Source organism: Seriola aureovittata, chromosome 9 (assembly GCF_021018895.1).
Source record: "Seriola aureovittata isolate HTS-2021-v1 ecotype China chromosome 9, ASM2101889v1, whole genome shotgun sequence".
Lineage (NCBI taxonomy): Eukaryota > Metazoa > Chordata > Actinopteri > Carangiformes > Carangidae > Seriola > Seriola aureovittata.
In genome coordinates, this window is record NC_079372.1 from 4,766,772 (window position 1) to 4,789,585 (window position 22,814).

Consider the following 22,814-nt stretch of genomic DNA (forward strand, 5'->3'; position numbering starts at 1 on the left):
AATTCAACATAAAATCAAGGAGTCCTGTGACAGATATTCTGGCCTCCACAGAGCCCTGAAGTCTCCATCATAGAGTCAGTCTGAGATTACATGAAGAGACAGGTGACACTGAGGCGGCCTTAATCCACAGTTCTCTAACAACCTACCTGCCAAGTACCATGAAAAACTGTGTACCAAGCAGAACTGGCACAGTTTGAAAGGCAAAGGGGGATCACACCAAATAATTATTTAATTTATGTTTTTCTCTGTTTATTGCACTTTGATTGACTTATCCTCACTTTACTTTTAGTGGCTAAAACTTTCTGTTCTGTATATATTAATTCCCTAAATGCATAACACAACAAAACAGATGGAGTAGCCTATTTATAGTTATTGACATTTTTCTTGAAGGATTTTTAGGTATAACAAGAAGGAGGATGTTTTTGATATTTTGATCTGTTTGTTTCTTACAGGTATATTGCACAAACATGGTTTTTTTTTTTTTTATTTAGAAATTAAACAAAGGTTTTTTGGATGCACAGACTAAGTTTGGATGTAATCTTCAATAAAAAAAATTCTTAACGTAATTGTGCATTTAATTGGCTGTCTCAAAATCCTCTATGTATTATTCAGCATTAAACAAAAGTATGTACTCAAAGTTACTCATCGCTAAAACAGCCTACGGTTATCCACAGCACGTAAAATTTGGGTTAAAGGCTGCAGTACAACTACAATCCACAACTAAAATCCTGCGGAAAACTACAGTGCGGGTCCGGAAAAGGAAAAGGAAAAGGAAATGGTTTCTGCAGAGGTCACCGAGAACTCGCGGTGGCAGCCGGGACGTCGGCGGACTGTGTGCCTGCGCTGAGGAGAGGTGCGTGTCCCCAGTGTCCGCTCCGGTCGCCCGGTTAGGAATGCGCCTCACGAACCCGGTGTGTGGTGTAATATTCGGTGAAACGCCAGCGGGGACTGTAGTGTAAGAAGAGTCATGGTTTGGCATCGCTTCTACCATTAGTGTCTCGGCGTGCAGGTTTGATTCATTGAGCTAGCTACCGTTAGCCCGCTTCGTTGATTCATAGCACGCTAGGTCGCTAGCCTCCTTCTGTAGCGTACCTGCTAGCCGGTTAGCTAGCTAGTAGCTAGTTTGAGTGCGCTGCTGGCCGATCCAGTCCGACTGGAGAAGACCAGACTGACTGCTGAATACAGCCGGTGTTTCCGAAAGAGGAGGTGGTGGTGGCAGGCGGGGGCCGGGAGAACGCGACGGGGTGGAAGTGAGTCAGGAGCGGCTGATGAGTTCAGACCAGAGCGGGGAGCCGCCGCTGCTGCAGGAGGAGGCTGATCCGGGACCGAAGACCGGTGGGAAGGACGAGGCTCCGCTGGGGAGCGAGGGAGGGTCAGGCGGCATGGTGAGTGAGGCCTTCTTTAGCTACCGAGCTAACGCTAACTGGCTAAGCGACTGCCGCTCAGTGGAAACCTGTTAGCACAGAACGCCCCCCGCCCCCCCCCCCCCCCCCCCCCCAAACGTGAGCAGCGATATTTATTAAGCAGCAGCTAAATTTAACCCAAACAAGGCATGATTAAAGATAGTAAGTCTCGGCACGGGTTCGACTTTGTGACTATTTGCGTAATCACTTTCTGATAGCGGTTAATCGTGAGGTGATGTTGATTATCAAACAAAAACACAGGACATACGGCAGCACTTGCACAACTACTAACTTGCAGGCAGATTATTTGAGTCGCTCGCCATCAGCCGGATCTCCACTGCAGCTCCTTCAGATACATGGCTAACGTTAGCTTAGCTACTGTGACCAGCAAGCTCATTAAGTAGTTTGCTGAGTAATCATTAGCTTATTAGTTAAGTTATGATACAGCTGTAGAGGGACGTCAGTGCCAGTGCAAGTATGGGATGAGTTGTTTTTTTTTTTCAAATCTGTACGTGATCGATGCTTCAGTTATTGGCCGAAGGATGAACGTTCATTCAGCCTGTTATCGGTTAGCTAATCGCGCTGCTAGCTAACCTAGCTAGCGCAGTGACATGCGTTGCAAATACCTGGCCTGTGCTGCGCAGCGCAGTCAGCTGACATTACTTGGCTTGCTACGGCCTGTAACACAGAAGCATGCATTGTAACCATGTGTCAAGTTGCACGGCGCATAAATGTTCGTGCTCATTTGAATGATACGGAGGCCTAACCATTGGACACATCCTTTCTTGTCTAGCTGGTGAAGAGAGGTGACTTCAGGCGTATTGTGACTGGCAGCTGTTCTTGTCAGGCCCGGTGCTTTTGCAAAAAAAAGGGAGTGGATCTATTAGCAGGTGGAGAGTGACAATGTCAAAAGAAGGAGCTGGTACATTTGATAGTTACTGACGTTTCAAAATTAAAGCATCCCTTTTAGTATAAAAACACAATCCACAGTTAGTTCCCATCAGTTTCTATGTGCCTCTTTAATATGTACTGTACGTGATCTATTCTTGGCCACAGATCTTTGCAGGGTCAGGATTTCTCCTGCCAGTCCACAGCTCCTCTGATATAGAGACCAAGCAAATCGTTGAATAATGCACAACAAAAATGTAAAATGTTGTTGAAAGTAACATAAAATACTCTCAGCATTATGTTAGTTGGTTGTTTTACTCAGTTGTATCCATGTTTTATTACTACAGACATTTTGGTTAGACAAAGCCTTAATAATCATTCTCCTCCTTGAAGCTAACAGGGTAATAGCCTCTTTTGTTAACAGGGGATCATGGGGCCCTATGTAGGCACTTTTCATTGTACTTCTCTGTTTTCCAATTATTTGCCATGGAAGCCCAGTGGTATGCAGGTGTTCCCGCCATCCACTACAACAGTACGCCAGGTGATTTCATTCAGCGCCCCCACAATATAAGGTTAAAGTAATTGGTCAAGTCAGAACGTGTGGTGATTGGCTATAACCGTTGTGCTCTCAGTAACCCATGGCACTTTGTAGGGGACCACAGTTTCCTTGTTAAACCGTCTGATTTTTTTTTTTTTTTTTTTTTCATGTATGTTGCTGGCTTTGTTAAAGCAGACGTGCCATCGCACATGCAGAACAGATGTAATGTTTACTTTAAAACAAAAGGTAAAATTTGATCTTGAGTTCTAGACAAACTCTCAGTACTTGAGGGAGATGATTTGCATTTGATGCTGTTCACATAAGTGTAACAATTTAAATATTAACTGGTTATTGTTTTAGTTTTATTGTGAGATTAATATACTTGCCATTAAGTGACTTAATGTCTTATTGTTTATTGATTTTCCAAGTCAATTGCTGTAATTACATGAGGTTATTAAGTTGCCCTCAGGTTTTCACCTTGATAGCCATAGTTCTCCTATAGCCATTGAATCTCACATAATAGATATTTTGTTAATTTTAAGAAATTGAAGATGCTTGGTACTTCCTACTTAACAGCTCAGACTTTTTTCAAAAACTTCTGACAACAGTCTGGGATTGAGTAAAATGCCAAGCAGAGAGGATATAGCAAATCTGAGGTAAATCAGTGTGAAAATTAAATACATGATATGCAGCGTAGTGTAGGTCTAAACTGTAGATGCAGCATATTAATCACATTCAGGGCTGTTCAGATATAAATAAACTGTCAAACTGCAGCAGTCTGATGTAAATAACTGACAGCTTTACATGCACAATATTATCTGCAATTTTCCTTGTCCCTGTGTATGTTTGAAATGTTTGAGCGAAAATGCAAACATAATTCTGATCTTGCTGATATGAGTTGTGCTCTCCTGATCCTGCTGTTTTTACCCTGAAGGTCACCTCTAAGGGCGCCGGTTTGAACCCAAATGCCAAGGTGTGGCAGGAGATGCCTGTGGCCCCCAGCGAGGCTGTTACCAACAGCCCTCATTGGCCCCCCTCAGACATGAGTGAGGGTGAGATACACTTCTATCAGCCGAATTCAATATCCATTAAAAAGTCCTAACTTATTTTATTACAATTTACAGCTTTGAAGTGCGAAAAAACTATGTCTTTTGGAAAAGTGGACATTATCATATCCATGTCTATTGATATAAATACTAACTTTTTTCCCATTTGACACCTGCTGTAACAGTTATTCTCATGCTATAATGAAATTTTGCCTTAAGATCTTGATTTTTTTTTTTTTTTTTTTTTTTTTTTAGTTTTTATGCTTTCCTTGACAACATCTACAAACATCTAAACTTGATTAATTTACAACCACAGCACTATGGAAATGTATGGATGGACTTTGAAAACAGGCGAGGTGAAGCAGGTCCAGAAATTGGGCGGTCCGTTGGTTCTGAATGAAACTCTTTACCTTGTGCGCAGGTTATTCTGAGCCTTCGTCTGCTGGGTGCAAGCAGTACACTGTGGGATTCACAGCCCTGGATGACAGCAGCTCCACAGCAACAGCTGAGATAGCAGTAAATGGAATGGACCCTCCAGAGTTGGGCTTTTCCCCCGCCGAGTCCACTACAGGGACCTCAGGTCAGTCACGTCACATCACATGCAGTCGTCTCCACACACCAGCTGTGGCTGCAACTCAGGATTATTTGGTTTTCAATACATTGATTCATTTTTTAATAATCTAAAGTTTGAGCACAACTTTAAGGTTTACTGTAATACCTTAAACAGTCTTGGTTTTTCCTACTGACTGATCACCTCGGCAGGAGGTCTTTAGTTGAAATGAATGAAAACCTGCAGACTGCTGGCTCACTATGCCACATGGCTCAACTTCACTTTCATGTACCACGCAAACAAACCCTGTGTCTGACCTTGGTGTAATCAACACACATTTACCCTTGTTTGACCTGCTCAGGCGAGTTGTGACCTCACAAAAGACCATTCCCTCAAAAGGTCAAACTCCAGAAACACTGGCTCCTACACTACCCACAATGCAACTCAACTGCATCTTTCATCAGGTCTTCCCTGTCTGGTAAAGCCTTACGTCTTTCACTTCAACTTGTTTTTGGTTCCCAGGGGATTCCAAAGCTGAAGAACAGCCGATTTCCTCTGAGAATCTACGAGACTCTCTGAAGAAAGAGCTGGAATTTTATTTCTCAAGGTATTAGGCAAAGCACTCAAAGCACCTTGAATCACTGGAATTTGAGTGGACTTTTTATTTTCCAAGTCAAGAGAAGGCTAATCTGCATGTATTTGTGTGTGTTTAGAGAAAACCTCTCGAAGGATTTGTACCTGATGTCCCAGATGGACAGTGACCAGTTTGTCCCCATTTGGACTATAGCTAGCATGGAGGGCATCAAGGTCCTCACCACTGACATGGACCTCATCCTGGATGTGTTGAGATGTAAGTGAAAAGTTCAGAATGGTGCATGTTAAACGAGTTGCATACATCTGTGCTGCATCCAGATTTTAACACCATGAATTTCCCTCAGCCTCTCCTATGGTACAAGTGGACGAGAAAGGGGAGAAAGTGCGTCCTAATCACAAGCGCTGCATTATCATCCTGAGGGAGGTCCCCGAAACCACACCTGTTGAGGTAAAGACGGTGAAAACCGAATGCGTTTGGAATCATCAAATCGTTGTTTAGGTAAAGTGTGAGACTTTTGTTTGTCTAATTCACAGGAAGTGGAGTCACTGTTCAAAAATGACAACTGTCCAAAGGTGATAAGTGTTGAGTTTGCACACAACAACAACTGGTACATCACATTCCAATCAGACACGGATGCTCAACAGGTACTGCCGCTCAAATTTCATTTTCCGTCACATTGTCAGGAGTTTTCTCTTGAAATGTTGCACCGCGAATCGCCTTATGATTCTCTCTTACGCTCCCCCAGGCGTACAAGTATTTGAGAGAGGAAGTCAAAACATTTCAGGGAAAACCCATCATGGTGAGTCAAATTAAAACTCCTATTGTCCGTTTGGAAACACCTGTTTGTCATGTCATTTTCCTCATTTTAAACGTTGTCTTTCTTCTTTGCCACTGATAGGCCAGGATAAAGGCCATCAACACATTCTTTGCAAAGAATGGCTACCGTAGCATGGACAGCACCCTGTACGCTCAGCAGTCCCAGAGCCAGTCCCAGTACAGCTCCCCGCTCTACATGCAGCACGTCTACCCCCAGCAGCAGTACCCAGTCTACGGCATCGTACCTCCCACCTGGACGCCATCGCCCACACCATATTTTGAAACTCCTCTGGTGAGACACACTGTACTCAACACGGTTACGCAGCTACACAAACCTGCTCTGAAATCCACCCGTCGTGTTCCTGCAGTTGCAGTTGATTTTGTCTCTGTGCATAGTCAGAATTCAATACATAAATCTGATGCAAGAAATTGACCTAAAAAACCACATGTTGTGCGCCAGCAGTAGTTGGTGTCTCATCTCACAAAAAAAACCAAAACACCTGCAGTATTGTTTATTAGTCATCACCGCCTTGTTTGTTGTGGTGTCTGTAGGGAAGTCCGTTGAGTGAATTCAAATGAGTCCTTCGTCTGTAGACATTAACACACAATATTTTGCATAAGAAGTTGGTCTCAATATTCTGTATTTTTCCAAAGCAGTTAAGCATCCAGAGCAAACTTACAGAGGAAATAATACTTCAAAATTATTTTCACATCTTTGTGGGAGGCTCTGAGTAAATAACTGCATGAAATAGGTTTTGTTAATTCTGCCTTTTTTCCTTGTGCAGGCTCCGTTCCCCAACAGCAGCTTTGTGAATGGATTTGGTTCTGCTGGACACTACAAAACCGGCTCCAGCTCTCTTAACATCACCCGCCAATTCAACAGAAATCGGTAAGGACTTCTTTTTATTCCTCTGTGCCGGCGACAACCGTGGCGTTTTCGGGTTGTCCATCCATTCTCACGAACGCGATATCTCAGTAACGCCTTGAGGGAATTTCTTCAAAATTGGCACAAACGTTCACTTTGACTCAAGGATGAACTGATTAGAGTTTAATGGTCATAGGTCACTGACCTCACAAATCACATTTTTGGCGATAACCTAAGATTCCATATGCTAATTATGACAACATATGCTTGAAACCTTTTATTGAAAATCTTTACTACATATATTATGAGTCTGGACAGATGTGGATGTAAACTGCAACTTGCCTGGTAAGCGGAGGCATACAGATGACATTTGTTAATTTGAGAGTTTCTTTTTCTTTTTTAAGTGTGCTAAACATATTCTTATTCAAATGTTTTACCACTTGTCTCATTGTTTGCATGAAGTTAAACATTGAACATTAGATCATCTGCGATAAAGTTTTGTCTAAAAATGTAACCCAACCAGGGAACTGTTCTTCACTCCCTGTCTTCTTACTGTCCCCACAGTGTCCCCCTCTATTCAAGAAAGAATGTAATAAATGCCTTCAGGTACCACTGTTATACTGTACAATAAGCTTCATCGCTACCCTCATCTCTTACCATACTGCAGCAGCAAATGACTAAATCCATAACAGGGCCCATGCCTTCTGCCAGTCAGACTTTAATAGCCATAATCCTTTTCATCAGTGTGATAAATGCTTGTTGCCAGGTAATGGACATCCTGGATTTGTCATGTCATTTGATAAATGTAGGCTTGCCTACTAAATGGCAGCATCTTAGCAATTGGCTTTCCCAGTTATCATCACCTTGGCTTAAAAAATATCCTCTTTGCATTTCCATTATTACATGTAACAGTTTCTCTCCATGACAACTAACCATCCACTTGATTTGTTCATTGTTTTATTCCTTGTTTTACTGCTGCTTTCCTTGTTGGTGATTGTATTACCATATGCCATAACAAAGAGCTGCTGACAGTTTGAAGCTGGGTCTATGTCGGCTCTCAAGCTTTAATGGGTACACTTTAAATCTTGTGAAAAAGCAGCTTCACAAAGAGTTATCGCACAGTACTATTCCCAAGTCAGACCCGGTGATGAGATCATGATGCGCATAGAGGGAAACCAGGGAGTGGGGTAACTGGCTTTGATTCCGTCTTTCTCCTCTTTATCTTTTCCTCTTTCTATCATTTCTCTCTCTCTCTTTCTCTCTCTCTCTCTCTTTCTTCTTCCTCCCCAAAGTCAGGTGCTTCACCCCCTCCCAATGAGCGTTCAGATTATGAGATCTGAGGGTCAAAGACTCATGAGTAGATCAATCCATGTCAATCACAGGTTTTTGACAAACAGAATCTGCCTCAAAGTTTTATTTGTGGTTCATTGAGAATATTAGTCTAACTCTTACAATGACTATTCAATGAGTTTATGATTGGTTGCAGATTATCAAACATATAGTACAGTCTGACATAATAGTCTTCACTGCTTCAACCAATCATGAGCACAGATGTAGTTGAAAACCCCTGCATGTCTATACATTTACCCCGAGGACACCGCATGCTGTCTCATTGCTCCTGCAAACTGTCAAGTTTTCAATTGGTGCCACCAGTGTTTCCTTTAAACTCATTTAGCTGTTTCATCTTCCATTAGCTAAAAATTGTTGAGGGACTTACAGGGGGCTTATTACAGTCTGTTCTAGTTCCCATAACCACAGTGATTACAGTGCAGTTTTCCCTATGCAAACACAAGCTCCACTTCCAGGACCATACAGTGATTTAACATGTTATAACCCATTAAACTGGATTTGCAGAACTGTAGTGGCTGCTGAACAGTTTCTATAGCATTAAGATATTAAGAGTGTTCACACATGTATTATTGAAAAGGTTTGGGAAGGTTACCTAAAACATAATGTAATTTATGCTTGTAAATGCATTACCACCTGACAGTAACCTAACCTAAAACATGCTCAGTTTGTTCAGCGCACCAAGCCAAAATAAATGTTGATATAATCCAACAGTCCTGAGATAAAATCCTTCCTTCATGAAGGTTATTCATTTCAGTTTGTGTTGAAATTGTTTCAGAGATGTTGATTCAACTTTATGATCAATTTACAGGCCGCAGCTTGTTGTGGTGCTGAATTATAGGCCTTTCTATTATTTTGTCTACACTTATATCAATGAGGGTAGACTACACCCTTCAGAAGAATCTTAAATTTGAATGAATACCTATGAAACAATTTCAATATTGAAGATTAAAAAATGTCAGGTAGTTATGGAAAGTATATGCATTTTCAGTGAATGGGCTTATGTGTGAAAACCACCAGTATGGTCAGTGTCGCACTTCCTGAAGTTTATTAAAAATGTATCATCCCCACAAGCAAAAGGCCGTACAGGAAACACTGGTTGCTTCTATGACTTAGGTTTATTTTTTCAAAATATTGGCCTTGCTCATTGTTACCTGTTGTCCACTGCAACAGAAACCATGTGAAGCCCCAGGTGAGGACGAGCGAGGTGACCCCAGCGTCCATAACTCCTGTCGCCTTGGAGAGTCTGACTGGACTGCGCAGCCATCAGGCTCCTGCTCCTGTTGCCGCCGCCGCCACCACTAACCCAGTCCAGACCGTCTCTGACCTCAGCATGGCGTTTTCACATCTCTCCTCCTCTTCCTCCTCTTTGGACCCAAGCGATGACAGTGGCATGTCTGGACGCGGAAGGTAAACCTGTTTTTAGCTGCTGTCTGATTTGTGCGTGACTGTAATGGCGGCTGCTCATGGGCTGTGATTGGATCAGTGACACTTGACTGAAATGGGGTCGCTGTTGATGGATAATTTGATTGCATTTCAGACGGGGCACAACCTACAGAGGAACACGGAGGAGGCGAGACGACGAACGGATTACGGTAAGTGGCGATTTCATGTTGTCAGAAAACCTTGTTGTTGTGTTTAAAACTTGAACCATCTTGTGATTTTTCTGTTTGTTGGTCCCATTTCCAATTTCCTTGATCAGAGGCCTGTGCCGCTAGCAGAGGTCAAGGTTTCTCCACCCAAGTTTGACCTGGCTGCCACCAACTTCCCACCTCTTCCTGGCTGCGTGGTCAGTACACAGGGAGAGCCAGTGCTAGAAAACCGAATGTCAGATGTTGTACGCGGTTTGTACAGGGACAAGGTAAGAAACCGAGACTAATAGTTTCTAAATCTCTCGGATATATTGCACTGAAAGGATTGTTGAGAGGATGACTTCAGAGGAGATGTAACGTACATGCCTTCTTGTTTGTTTTTGTTTTTTTTTTTTATAGACAGAACAAGCCAATAAAGAAGCCACTGTGAGTCAAAGTTCAGGCCAAGCCTCAGTTACAGAGGAGGCTGTGGTTGTCTCAAGTCCTGCCCCGGCAGCAGCAAAATCTGCTACACAACCACTTGGACCCTCGGCCCCTGGGTACGACTTTATCAGTAGTTACAATTTAATTCAGGATATTTAGGACTCAAATCACTGTGTTAAACTTAGAATATTAACTTGTATGTCTGAAACTGTTGTTCTGACAGCATCCCTCGTCAGGAGAAGAGGGTTGAACGGGCAGAGGTCCCAGCTCCTAAAGCGACTCCACGTCCACCTGTTCAGACTACTGTCAACGCCTCCCCTTCCACACAGCCTTTGCCTAGCTCCAGGCCTCAGCCCACTGCTGCCTCCACGCCAGTGACACCAAGCACGCCGGCCCCTGCTGCAGCCACTATCCCCACCCCTGCACAGGTGAGAATCTGGTTCTTTGCAATGATGGCGGACTTTTAAGCATAGTTGCCCCGATGATGAGCTCTTTTGCGCATAGAGGGAAGTGAGGTAGTGCACTGACTGGCTGTGGTTCTCTCTCTCCTCTCTATCTGTCACTCTCCTTCCGATTCTGTCTTTTTTTTCCCCTCTCTGACCTTTCCCACCACACGTCCAGAACAGTCACTCCCATCCCAATGAGCGTTAAGATTATGAGATCTGAGGGTTTCACAAGAGGAATCGCGAAAATGAATGTATAAATGGGATTGTGCGCTACGTCTTTTAAAACTGCTCTTTTTTCTGCCTCTGTTCAGGAGCCACGTAAACTCAGCTACGCAGAGGTGTGCCAGCGACCACCCAAGGACCCTCCTCCTGCGGCCCCTGCTCCAGCTTCCTCCGGCACCGCATCGGGCCAGCCGTTGCGTGAGCTGCGCGTGAACAAGGCCGAGGAGCCAGGCTCCAGCAGCGGTCCTGGAGACAAGCATGAGAAAGGCCACGACAGGGAGGGGGGGTGGGAATGCAAGGAGAGCCGGCCACCACGTGAACGTGACTCTCAAGGCTACTACCGCAGCAATGGCCCCAGAGGCAGCGGGGGCCTCAAGTTCCGGGACCAGAGGCGCCCGCCTCCGGCCCGACGCAGCTCCCCCCAGGGAGGCTACAGGCACACTGGCAAAGAGCAGAATATCCCACCAGTATCGCCAAAGTAAAAACTTGATATGAATAGAAAAAAGATGTATGAATATATACATGGATATATATAATTATATAAAAATGAATTACATAAAAGCAACAACATTATGGTAGCCACCTTCCCCCCTGGAACTTGTCCAATGAAAAGCTTTTAAAACGACAATAAGACCGGGACATCCAGGACTAATGGGCAAAATGACACCTGAAGAACTTTGACGAGTGATTTGAAAAGGAGACAAAAATCTTGTTTTGGCCTCCAGCATTATGCTTAACAGAATTTAAGTGCGATTTACCTGGAGGCCATCTCATTTATGCTCTGCTAGGGAGAGGTGGGATGCTGGGCCGCGTAAATGGCCCTCTACCTTTTTTTTTTTTTTTTTTTTTGATTTTAAAGAATAGATGTTGGTCTGCAAGAACAATATGCACTAAGAAGAAAAGAACATGCATATTTGTCATGTACATATACAAAGATATCACTAACACGCAATGAGACATCAGTTTTTTGTTGTTTTTTTCTTTTCGTGTGCTTAGGGTTGCAAGTATGACTGAAGGGTTGACTGATGTCTGTGTATGCATTGATTGTTAAACAAAATGATTGAAGTGCTACAGTGTGCTGTTGCACTGATGTAATGAAATGGATGATTTTTGATTTTTACATCAGAGATTAAGAATCATTGTCCTGAAACTGGACAGTGTGGTCTTCTAATGTATATTAATGAAATGTGTTCTATGGTGGTATTTTGATCCTGGTTCATGATTGGCTACAACTGTAACAGTCAGATATCAGAAACCGTTGTATGCCGCAGTCAGATGTGTGGTTTTGTTTGAAGCCGAAATCCACTTTGGGGTGCTCACTGGCCTGTTAGCCAAGGTGAATCTGCTAGCCTGGTCCAAAGTTTTTCATGTTAAGTTTTATCTTTGCTATCTATCTGAAAAGTTTTGGGTGTACCCACTCCAATGGATTCAGATTATTGTCATGTTGATAATCAGTCAGGTTCTCTGTTTACATGTTTGTTTGGGTATTAGGGTGATGTATTTCATGAGAAAAAAAACAAATAGGTTAATGGTAAGATATGACTGTTCAGTGCGCCTGATGGTTTAGGTGAGGTTTGGCTTTTCTACATCATCACAGGATATCCAGGTTAAGCTTATATCTGTGAATTGTTCTTAACAATGGCATAGTGTCAAAAAATAGACTGAGGAGTGCTGTTAGTTAAGGATGATAGCTACATAATATTTGGCAGCCGAGTCGTGGGTATAAAGAGAATTGGAACATTTTTCACGTGCTATGTGCCAGCTGCCTACGATCATAGTGTGCTAGAATAAAGTTTTGATTTTTATTGACGAGGTCTGCTAAATAATGTAGTCTTGGGGAAACTTTTGGCCCAGTGAAACTGGATTTTGAAGAAGCTGTAGCAGTGTAGTTGCCTATGCTATATTGTAATAACCCTTCACTAGAAATGTGTGTGGGAGAATGTAATTGTTCTAGTTCTGAATTTACAGAGGGAGGCTTTGACAGCAGGTATCCACCAGATTGTTTTGTGCTTTTAGGGTGAGTTTGCCGTTTTTGTTTTTTGTTGTTTTTTTTTTTCTTTGTTTTTTTCTTTCTTTCCTTTTTTAATTTTGGAAAAACAAACAGGTTGACTTAGAATTTGAAGTTTGACTCACTGTATGTATTGCTTTTTAAAGTTATTTATTTTAATTCTGATGCGCAACGCTTTTCTCCCAATCTTGGTAGGCTGGTTTCCCCAAAGTTGTGTGAAATCGCATTGGCAAAATAAAATCACGCATATGACATTTATATACTGTTCGAGATGTCAGCTGAGAGAAAATACTTGATGCATTGACTTTGGGTTTAGTAATGCAGTAAACGAGTAACCAATCACTGGGGCTGTTAATTCTTTTTCATTAATGAGTATGAGCAGCTAGTGATTTAGTTTAATTAAATAAATGCACTAACTTGTTTTTAAAAAGAATCTTACTCATCAGTAAGGTGAAATCATTTTAGAAGCATATGGTTGATGTTGACAGGCTTGCTAATACCTATGGGAATTGCACCCCCCCCCCCCTATGTTTGGGTTATTTTCTGTTAATTTGGGTTGGGGTGGCAAAAGGAAATATAGTAATGGATCAGCCAAGTGTTTGAGACACAATCCTAGAACTGTATGAAATGTCACCAAAAATAAATTATTTTGATTTGGCTTTCCAGCGTCACATTTCTTTCTGCTATCTTGTGTTTTGTGCTCAGACGACACACATCTGGGTTGCAGTGTCAGGTTGGATTCCGACTGTCTTGTTTTGAATGTAATTTCTGCCTTTAGTCTGCATCCATGTGTGATGTGTGTTTCAAGTAGACATATAGTGCAAAGAGACCTACAAAAATGAAAAAGTTATAAAGTCAGTAATAGATGAAATAAAGCAAAAATGTAGTTTTGGGTCTCAAATTTGACAGTGCCATTTTGGTTTAGTTGGGTTTCTTACAGTTCTGTGAGTTTTAAGCCTGTTTATCACTAACCCCTACATTGGCTGGTTGAAGGCTCCCGAGGATCTGACAAATTGATATATTACCAGTTCCAATTTATGTATTTTTTTTTTTCTTTAAATTGAGACATCAATCAATCAACTGCTTGTTTCAGCTCTAATTGATTAAAAAATGAAAAATGAAAATGGCGTCTGGGTCATAATACCTAATGATTCAAATAACTGCCAATGTCAGGACGCAAATGGATAATGAAGGTCTGGATGTGAATGTGTTCAAGATGACAGTAATCGTTTAGGCCATTTATCAAGGAAAAAAACACTGGTTTCTAACTGGCTTCTTTTTAATGTGTAATGTATTCCTGTAAATTTAACATCGTTTGGACTTTCTTTGACAAATCGATCGTTTCGACGATGATAGTTGGGCACTAGGGACGTGTCTGATATTCTGTGGACTAAATAATACCCAATTATAAAAATAATTGTTACTTGCGTCCTTTAAACATTCAAATTAAATGTATGAGTTATCACTCTTTGGTTGAACTGATCACAAGTTGTAAACATACAAACGGATGAGGGGTACCAAGAAGACAAAGCTTCGTTTAAAGAAACCAGTGATCCCGTTGTTCCGGGAGCTTTTGATGGCCGTTTTCACAAAAATGTTTTGTGGACTAAATTATGAATAGGTTAATCTGAAATATAATGAAAAGGTAATAATCAGTAATAAGTCTTAAATCCCTAGACTAATATTCAATATATAACGGGCCCCACCGCAACCTGTTTCCCTTGTATTATTGGCTGTCAAAGCCAAGTGTCCGCAGTCCCAGACGGAATAGGAAACTATTATTATTAATACTATTATATGACTGTCTGTTTGGGGGTCGTTTGGCTTGGTTGTGTCCACCGGGGTCTGTCTCTGCCTCACCCGTCAGTCTTCAGTTGATTTGTTAAGCCACTTGTCTCTCGCGGAGCCGACCGTTCTTTACATGGACATGATCTGAAGGCATCCGTGGTATGTAGTGGATGCCTGTGGTGCTGCCATTACGTTACCTGCCTATATTGGGGAAATGAGTACACTTGGCAAAGACATACCTTCCAGTCAGACACCGTAACAGCCGGTACTGACACAAAACATGAAGTCAATTGAAGTTGTCGAGGTTTAAAGCGACTGTTAGTTCAGTTGCGTTTAAATACTGAGAAACAGGGGCTTGAAGAGGAGGAGGAGGAGGGCGTGGCCGCAGCGGTGACGTTGTTGGCTGTTTATGTCAAAACGAGAAGCAAACAGTCAGTACGGCAACCTGTCAGACCTTCAGACCGTGGACCGAAAACGGTACGTTATCCTATTAGCATCGGTCATTTATCGGTGGTGGATGCGAAGAGCATTTCAAAGAGTGCTCACAAATATTTGAAAATGGATGTCATTTGATTTTCTTCCTCCTACGAGTGTCGATTGTCCATTGCAAATCAACGCTAACGTTAGCTCGCTAGCTAACTAGCTTGGTGCTAGCAGCTGGTGAAAATATAGCCGGGGATCATTTTTTTCCTCTAAACCATAATGTCAGCGTCTGCTTGTTGGCCAAGTAGCATTTGTGATTTGTATATTAACTTTAATTTGTTTTTTAAAAACAGTCCCATGATTTTAAGTGTGTATCATTGTTGCATACCGTGTTTTCTTTTCTTTTGTTGTGGAGCATGTCCTTTTCAAGCGAGCTAACATTAGCTGTCAGTGTCAGTCATGTTTACGTTCAGGTATTTACATGGCTGTAATTTTGCTGACAGTCAGTTCTTGGGCGACTCGAAGTAAGTAGCAGCAGCAGAACAACATTGGGCATCTGGTCTCAAATAAACGACAGTACAAGCATGCATTATGTGGACAGCATGGTCCGATCTTAGTGTCCTGACAATATTTCATCAGTCCAACATGTTTGTGATGAAAACACTGGAAAATGGTTAATTTGCTTTAATCTACTAAACCGTTATTCATGATTGTCATCATACATTAACGTATTGACGTGAAATTTTGATCTTAACATCAACAAGTACACTCGAAATCATGATTCTTCCCCACTCATATTATGTGTACTTTAAACATAGTTATATTTGTAATAAACTTTAATATATAGTCATTTAATTCTGGACTCTCAATATTCAATATCCTTTGTCGCATTAAAATTGATTATGTGCCACTTACAGTATGTGTCAGTTAATTTGACATGAATTTAAAAAGGTTTCTATGTGCATATTTATATAAGCATTGATAAAGCCAATTACTTTGGAGCACCGCACTATGCTATGAGTGCATTTCTGTGTTAAAGCAACAAGTAATAATAATAATAATAATAATAATAATAATAATAATAATAGTCCGGCAACACACACACCCTAACCACTACCTATGAAGAGTTCTAATTACCCAGAATAACTAAAAGTACCCTAGGGGCCTTTTATTCATTTCATTTAATTTGCCTTTTGATTCATTTTATTCTGGTAATTTTTTCTGAATGCTGATGAATCTCCATTGTGTCTTACAGTTTTTAACTCCAGTTTGTATTTCAGTGTGCCGTAGTGTCACCCCTGCCCGGGTGCCATGGTCCTCTGTTACACATGAGCTCTACTATGTGGTACATCATGCAAAGCATTCAAAGTAAATACTCCTTGTCTGAGCGGCTCATCCGCACCATCGCAGCCATCCGCTCATTCCCACACGACAATGTGGAGGATCTCATTCGTAAGGTAGGCATCTGCTCATCTTCCAGTTCTACTTTACATGAATAAAATCTCCCACTGTCAACAGTTATATTGACATCATTATCCCCATGTCTAAGGGAGCTGATGTGAACCGGATGCATGGCACACTTAAACCCCTGCACTGTGCATGTATGGTCGCTGATGCCGACTGTGTGGAGCTGCTGTTGGAAAAGGGGGCAGAGGTATGTCACAGATGACTCCTGCATACACTGAACTAATGATTGACCGATATGGGTTTTTCAATGGCTGATGCAGATATTTAGAGCTGATATCTTTTTCGTTTTTTTTTTTGACTCTGAAAGAAAACAAGAATTTAATAACAATACCAAATTAGACACAAAATTGCTGAACGTAAATTAACATTTATTGAACACTGTTGTTTGCATTGTCTGCAAATAGATCTGCACTCTGTCTGCAGTGCACTTATTTTAAATTAAAAAATATTTAACTTAAATGTCCACAGGTAAACTTGTAAAAAAAATAGAAAAATGAAAAATAGATGAAGTTTTAGTGCACTTGACAGAGAACAGCCTAAGCAGCAAACTCACGAATCACTATCTTCATTTGCATTTTCTCACTTACTGCAGTAAATGTAATTATATAGACAGCAAACATTGTATATGCTATTAAGAGTGGCAAAAATTAACTACATTGAGCTTTGAAAGCTAGGAGTTTAAGTCTTACCGTTTCTCTCTGGTAATGTAGTTACATCCAGTTACATCCAGCATTGACGTCTGCTCATGGAATGGTGAAATTGATGCCGGGGATGCAGGGGGTAGCTCCAACATTGTTCCACAGCCACATTAACTAGGATTCCTGTCTCTGTCTTTGGTGTCTGCATACATTTTTTTGTTTAATCGGCCATGTGAGCATTTTAATGGGCCCGGCTGAAAATGATGGCCAGTTTTATTTTTGCCAAAGATATGTTATCTTTGTCAGGTAATTCAGGTGTGAGCAAGAGCAGTCTTTAAAATTCTTCCTGTTGGTGTGTTCAAGAATCAAATCTAAAATGTAGTAGTGGGTTGCCATAAAATTTGATGCAAAGCTGTGTTGTTAGAAAATGAAACATGGAATTGAAATTAGATAATGACAATTTAACAGGTTTTGTATTTAAAGGTTGGCATTTGACTCCCATTTCTCAAGTGTTAGATGATGACGTTTCCATTTAGTACTTAAAACACACCAGTTAAATAGTGTTTTTAAAACAGTCTTTGTTCATAACCTAAGTTACAATGCAGCTGCAGATAAAAGTAAAGCTGAGCATGATGCTCGCTGAAGGAATCATCCATCTCTGCACGCTGAGTATAGTTCTGTGCTGTCATGAGACAAAACCAGTGGCTGCCTGAAAGGTAGGAAATTGCACTCATTAATCTTAATAATACTAGTGGTGTTTGATATTGATAGCTGGCAGTAATATAAAATATGTTTTTCGTAGTTACTGGGTGAAAATGTCCAAAACTACGAGTAAAGCCTTTTTTGGGTCAGTTTAACCAAATTAGAAAAACAGTTCTCCGTTACCACTAATGACATACAGCCTTACAGATAGATCTGGTTAAACATGTCCAGAATTGGAGATATCCATCTTTGAGATTTCCACCTACACTCAAATAGTAAGGACATGAATGGAATTGAGTGTGAGGTTCTCACCGTGTTGAAAAATTAGGTAAAAGTTTTTCCAGAAACAGTGTCGCTGTTACTTCAGATAATCCATGTGAACAGTTTTAATGGGGATTATATCTTTGGTAGAAAGGAGTTCCTCTGAAAGTGTTCTTTGTAATTTGGGTGAACCAACCCTTCAATTGTAAGAGCTCATGACGGTGCAGTGATCAGGGCAATGGTCAGCTCAATAATCAGATCAATGATCAGCTCAATGATTAGCACAAACAGTGCTAACTGCTTGGACTGTCTGACCTTGAATCAGGCTTTGCCAGTTTGTGTAGTATCTTGGTGCCCGATTGCCACACAATTAGATCTATATACCACTTCTCCCAGAACCTTCACACTTTGTGCTGTTGCACATACAGTATATGAACCAAAATAAGTGGAGCTCTTGGAGACGCCCACACAGTCTGTGTGCCCAAGACCTACCACTTTGCGGTAGTCGTTGTATATGTGCGGTTAAAAAGTGTTGTCAACTCCTTAGCATATGACTGCTTAATATATTGACTTTACTTAACAGGTGAATGCTTTGGATGGATACAACCGCACAGCACTGCACTATGCAGCGGAGAAGGATGAGAGCTGCGTGGAGCTACTCTTGGAGTATGGGGCCCAGCCAAATGCCCTGGATGGCAACAAGGACACTCCACTTCACTGGGCCGCCTTCAAAGATAACCCAGAGTGTGTGAGGGCCCTGCTAGAGAGCGGGGCCTGTCCCAATGCCCGGGACTACAACAATGACACTCCTTTGAGTTGGGCAGCAATGAAAGGCAACTTGGAGAGTGTCAAAGTGCTATTAGACTATGGAGCCCAGGTCCATGTGACCAACCTGAAGGGCCAGACCCCTATCTCCCGACTAGTGGCTCTGTTGGCCCGGGGCCTGGGCACTGAACAGGAGGAGGAGTGCCTTGAGCTGCTGTGCCGGGCAGCAGGGCGATTTGAGATCCGACGGGCTGACGGCACCCTTCCCAGGGAGCTGAATAAAGATCCCCAGCTTCTGGCAAGGCTGACCAACATGGTGGCTCAGGCTCCCACGCTGCGCTCTCTGGCACGCTGTGCTGTCCGGCAGAGTCTCGGAGTGCAGTTCCTCCCCACTGCTGTAAAAGAGCTTCCTTTACCAGAGACTATCAAAGACTATCTACTGCTGAGAGACTGAGGTGCTCATCACACTGCATGTATTGGCAGGGAAGTGTCTCCCATGAATTGTAGGATAGTGTCTGACAGTGGCCCTCGTTTATTATCGTTCTTGCAAATCAATACAGATTCATGCACTGGGAGAGCTGAACAAAACCAACCATGTTTCTTTTAATTATCTAGTGCACATCTTCTAAACGGGCAGTTATTTAAGTGCAGATTGATACATTTGATCAGTTTCAGCTGTAAGAGCAACCCTCCACCAATGCATTATCTTCATGTTGTATAACTACTGGCTTGTTAAAAGTCTCGGTGCAACAACATTTTCTTACCCCACTTTATATGGAGTACAGAAAAAAACTATAACATCAGGTTAATTCCTATGATATTGGGCTTCATCATAGGACTTTACTTACAGGAAGCTATCTTTGTAGGCTTATTCATTTTGTGTGCAAAATTCACAATAGGTATTGAATGTTAAATTTTAAAACTTGAATATAATGAAAAAATGCTATTATTGTTTGTCACAGAGGATGAGGAAAATCTTGTTAAATACTGAATTTGGTGGTAAAATAAGGACAAGCTCATTGTAAGATTAGATTTAAAGACTAGATTCAGATTTCAGAGTTTAAGTTTATGAATGAGGGCTAATGTGGAATAATGCAGGCTGCGCAGTAATTCAGTCAGAGTATGCAGTTCCTGAAGTAGTGATGAGGAGCAAATGTCAAGCAGTTTGTCTGATAGTTGGGGTGGCCATCTTTCTCTGAGTGACGTCCCAATGAACTCACGGAGCAGTCATTTTACCACCGTACAATTCAACACTGCTGCATTTTATTAAGGGGAAAAAAAATTAAACACACTTTGACCAGAACATAAAAAAATAGTTTTATTTGTCATATAGAGGCAACAAAAAAGTTTCAGAATATCATTGGACTCACAGATAGGTTTCACAAAATGTGATGGCACATTTATCCTGCCTCCATCATGTTCATCGCTCATGAAAGTGACATCAACATGCCTGCTATCATATGTGATTTAATATTTATTTGGGCTTTGTTTTAATAAAGGGTGCAGTTACAGTTGCCAAGGAGGAATAAAATGTTTTTTGTTTTTTTTACAATGTGTGTTTCCAGTCTTAACTTGCAGAAGTTTGGGTTTTCAAGGGTGCTCACAGGTCCAACATTTTGCAGCATATGTTTAAAGATTATTTTAAATTAAATGTTTAAATGTTAGAACCATGAACTGGCATGATTACTAAGTTTTTGTCCTTGAAAAGAGTCACTAAATATGCTTGCAAAATGTATTTAAGTTTGTTATGGTATTTGTCTGAACTCTTACCATTTCTGTGTTTGATTTTGTTTGCTTGTTCTGCAGATGTATAAAAATGAACCCCTTAGATCATGTCTTGTGTGCACCTGCAAAAGTGCTTTTTTTCTTTGTCAACCTAATGAAAGTAAAAAAAAAAGCCTTTATATTCCATTCATTTTTCTCTCGCCATTATTATTTACAAAAGGTGTGAAATCATAAGTTGTTTAACTTACAGAATACATTTATCAAATCATGAGTAGGTGCTTTTACTTTAAAGACTCAGCTGTAGTAGGGTTAGTCTGTGTAACCCTACTGTGTCACATTCATGTTATTGGCCGGACTCGTTATGGTTTTATTTGCATAGACCTTTTTCACAGCAGACAGTATCGGTAATTAACAATGGCTCTGTTATATTCCAGTGAGCCAGTGACAGTGAGGCAGCATGCACAGTACCAGGAGCCAGAAACTGCAGCAGCTAAATGGAATTCAGCCATGATTCATTTTATCATTTACCCCTGTGCTTTTCTTCTGTGACATGTCAACATGTCTTCCACGAGAAAGGCCTAATACCAACAACTTAAATACATGTGATTGAGCCTCCCTCTTTTGATTACCAAACAAATAGTCCAGGCTCAATTGTTTGGGATTAGAAGCTGACATGCATCTGTAAGGGACATATTGGCAATGTTTGGATGTCTACGTAACTCCTAGGTCTAAAATTTTTACATCGGCATGTATAGTAACCTAGTGAAGGAAAGGCTAGACTGCAGTTAAACTGTGTGAAACTTCATTAGCGGTCAGGACTGAATGCAGCTGTGATCTCTCAGTGTCTGTGTAATTACAGTTTTACTGCACTCATTAGACAGAATCACTGTCATTACAATGAGAGGCCCAGAGGAGCTCAAATATGAGAAACCACATAATAGATATGTATATACTGTACATAATATACAGTCAGAACTGTTAGCTAGAGCTGTGAAAATAAGAAACAATCTTACTTTTTGAGGAAAGTTCTTGGTATTGGTTGGAAGTCTAAAGGAAATCCAAGGCACTCTTATTGTAAGTTAAAAACCTCTTATTCAATCATGGATAAATCAGAAAAAAATACACCTCGACTCAAAGAGTTTTCATCAGGGTCTAAAGTACACTGAGATACAGATGTGCAATTTAAAATGGTCATGTGAGTCGTGCCCAATTTCAGAGACTACATACATGACAGTGAAAATTAAACTAGTTCAGTGTCTTTTGATAATGTGAAAGATGTATTTACTTTGTGGAAACAGGGGTGAACTAAATCTTCCAGGGCCAACAGCCCCTTTCCATCTCTTAAAAGCTCACCAAAGCTAACTTAAGCACATTCAGTTCTCAAATCATCCATTGGGGGTCTCTCTAGCTTTGTCTCTGAATTCACATGAGTTGGCTTTTACGATAGCATCTGAGATGAGGCGTTCAGTGCAATTTGTATATTTGTAGAAGTAATAATCGCAGTGGATTACATCAGCTTGTTCATCTTTAATGAGTTATGCATTTTCAAACATAAAATTGGCATGATCACATGTTCATGAATGTATGTTGTATATTTTTGCCTATAGTGTTTGTACACGATGCTGCCATGTGCCTCCACAGTCAGGACGTTCACTTCCAAGGAGAGAGAATAGGGTGAGAATATCAGGAAGGAAACAAAAAACAAAGCATGAGGGGAAGACGCCGCCTTTATTTTCTGCGTTCATATGTTCATACAGTAGTTTCAACAGGCTACTTTTATCACGTGAACTGGGACATTTCATGCAACAGCAGTTCGAACAGGGATTTTAAGAGGAAGGACACTAAATATGATTTTAACCACTTACTGTAAGTTGAAAAAGACAAAATAACTCTACATAATAATAATAGATATAACTTAAAAGACAATAAGCTCCAAAACAAACATATATATAATTTTTTTAATTACTTATGTCCTATAATATAACAAAACAACATGCATGGACAATCACTTTTAAGAAATGTCACACTGATTCTATGTGGATCCTGTTTGAGAGTACTTTTTAAAGTTTTAAATGACAACTTCAGCTTCTAATGAGCCTCTGAAGAAAAAAGATCAATATAAATACACATTATCTACATCACTGACAACATTTTCTTATTCTGTGTGGATTGTTCTTAAATGCAATTCCTAGGCACTTTTGAGTAGTTTTAGGTGTATGTTCTGCTACTGAATGCTTCCACTCAACTACATTTCACAGGCAAATAGTGTACATTTAACCCTGCCATATTTATTTGGCAGCTTTAGT

The 22,814-nt window shown here is 41.0% G+C and overlaps 2 protein-coding genes across 3 annotated transcripts; both read left to right on the forward strand.

Moving 5' to 3' along the window:
• The first annotated feature begins 751 nt into the window (after positions 1-751).
• LOC130174606 (la-related protein 4) lies at positions 752-13,397 on the forward strand. Of its 2 annotated transcripts, XM_056384587.1 has the most exons (17): positions 752-1,385; positions 3,764-3,881; positions 4,297-4,455; positions 4,948-5,032; positions 5,139-5,275; positions 5,364-5,467; positions 5,554-5,664; positions 5,766-5,819; positions 5,919-6,128; positions 6,622-6,725; positions 7,266-7,307; positions 9,222-9,458; positions 9,589-9,643; positions 9,751-9,909; positions 10,040-10,179; positions 10,287-10,491; positions 10,821-13,397. In XM_056384587.1, the coding sequence occupies exons 1-17, from the start codon at positions 1,269-1,271 to the stop codon at positions 11,211-11,213; spliced, it is 2,430 nt and encodes an 809-aa protein (XP_056240562.1). In that variant the 5' UTR covers positions 752-1,268; the 3' UTR covers positions 11,214-13,397. The 2 variants fall into 2 exon arrangements, with proteins under 2 accessions (XP_056240562.1, XP_056240563.1); XM_056384588.1 differs by lacking the exon at positions 7,266-7,307 and having other exon boundaries at positions 753-1,385.
• A 1,471-nt stretch (positions 13,398-14,868) lies between these two features.
• Positions 14,869-20,694, forward strand: asb8 (ankyrin repeat and SOCS box containing 8). Its single transcript, XM_056385738.1, has 4 exons — positions 14,869-15,004; positions 16,231-16,407; positions 16,500-16,604; positions 18,602-20,694. Exons 2-4 carry the CDS (start codon positions 16,279-16,281, stop codon positions 19,235-19,237), a joined length of 870 nt encoding a protein of 289 aa, XP_056241713.1. The 5' UTR covers positions 14,869-15,004; positions 16,231-16,278; the 3' UTR covers positions 19,238-20,694.
• The last annotated feature ends 2,120 nt before the right edge of the window (positions 20,695-22,814 follow it).

Coding starts and splice junctions, on each gene's coding strand:
- LOC130174606 (XM_056384587.1), top strand. CDS start 1,269: ATGAGTTCAGACCAGAGCGGGGAGCCGCCGCTGCTGCAGGAGGAGGCT. Junction 5,665..5,765: donor CAGACACGGATGCTCAACAG/GTACTGCCGCTC, acceptor ACGCTCCCCCAG/GCGTACAAGTATTTGAGAGA. Junction 10,180..10,286: donor CTTGGACCCTCGGCCCCTGG/GTACGACTTTAT, acceptor TTGTTCTGACAG/CATCCCTCGTCAGGAGAAGA.
- asb8 (XM_056385738.1), top strand. CDS start 16,279: ATGAGCTCTACTATGTGGTACATCATGCAAAGCATTCAAAGTAAATAC. Junction 16,408..16,499: donor TGGAGGATCTCATTCGTAAG/GTAGGCATCTGC, acceptor CCCATGTCTAAG/GGAGCTGATGTGAACCGGAT. Junction 16,605..18,601: donor TGTTGGAAAAGGGGGCAGAG/GTATGTCACAGA, acceptor TTTACTTAACAG/GTGAATGCTTTGGATGGATA.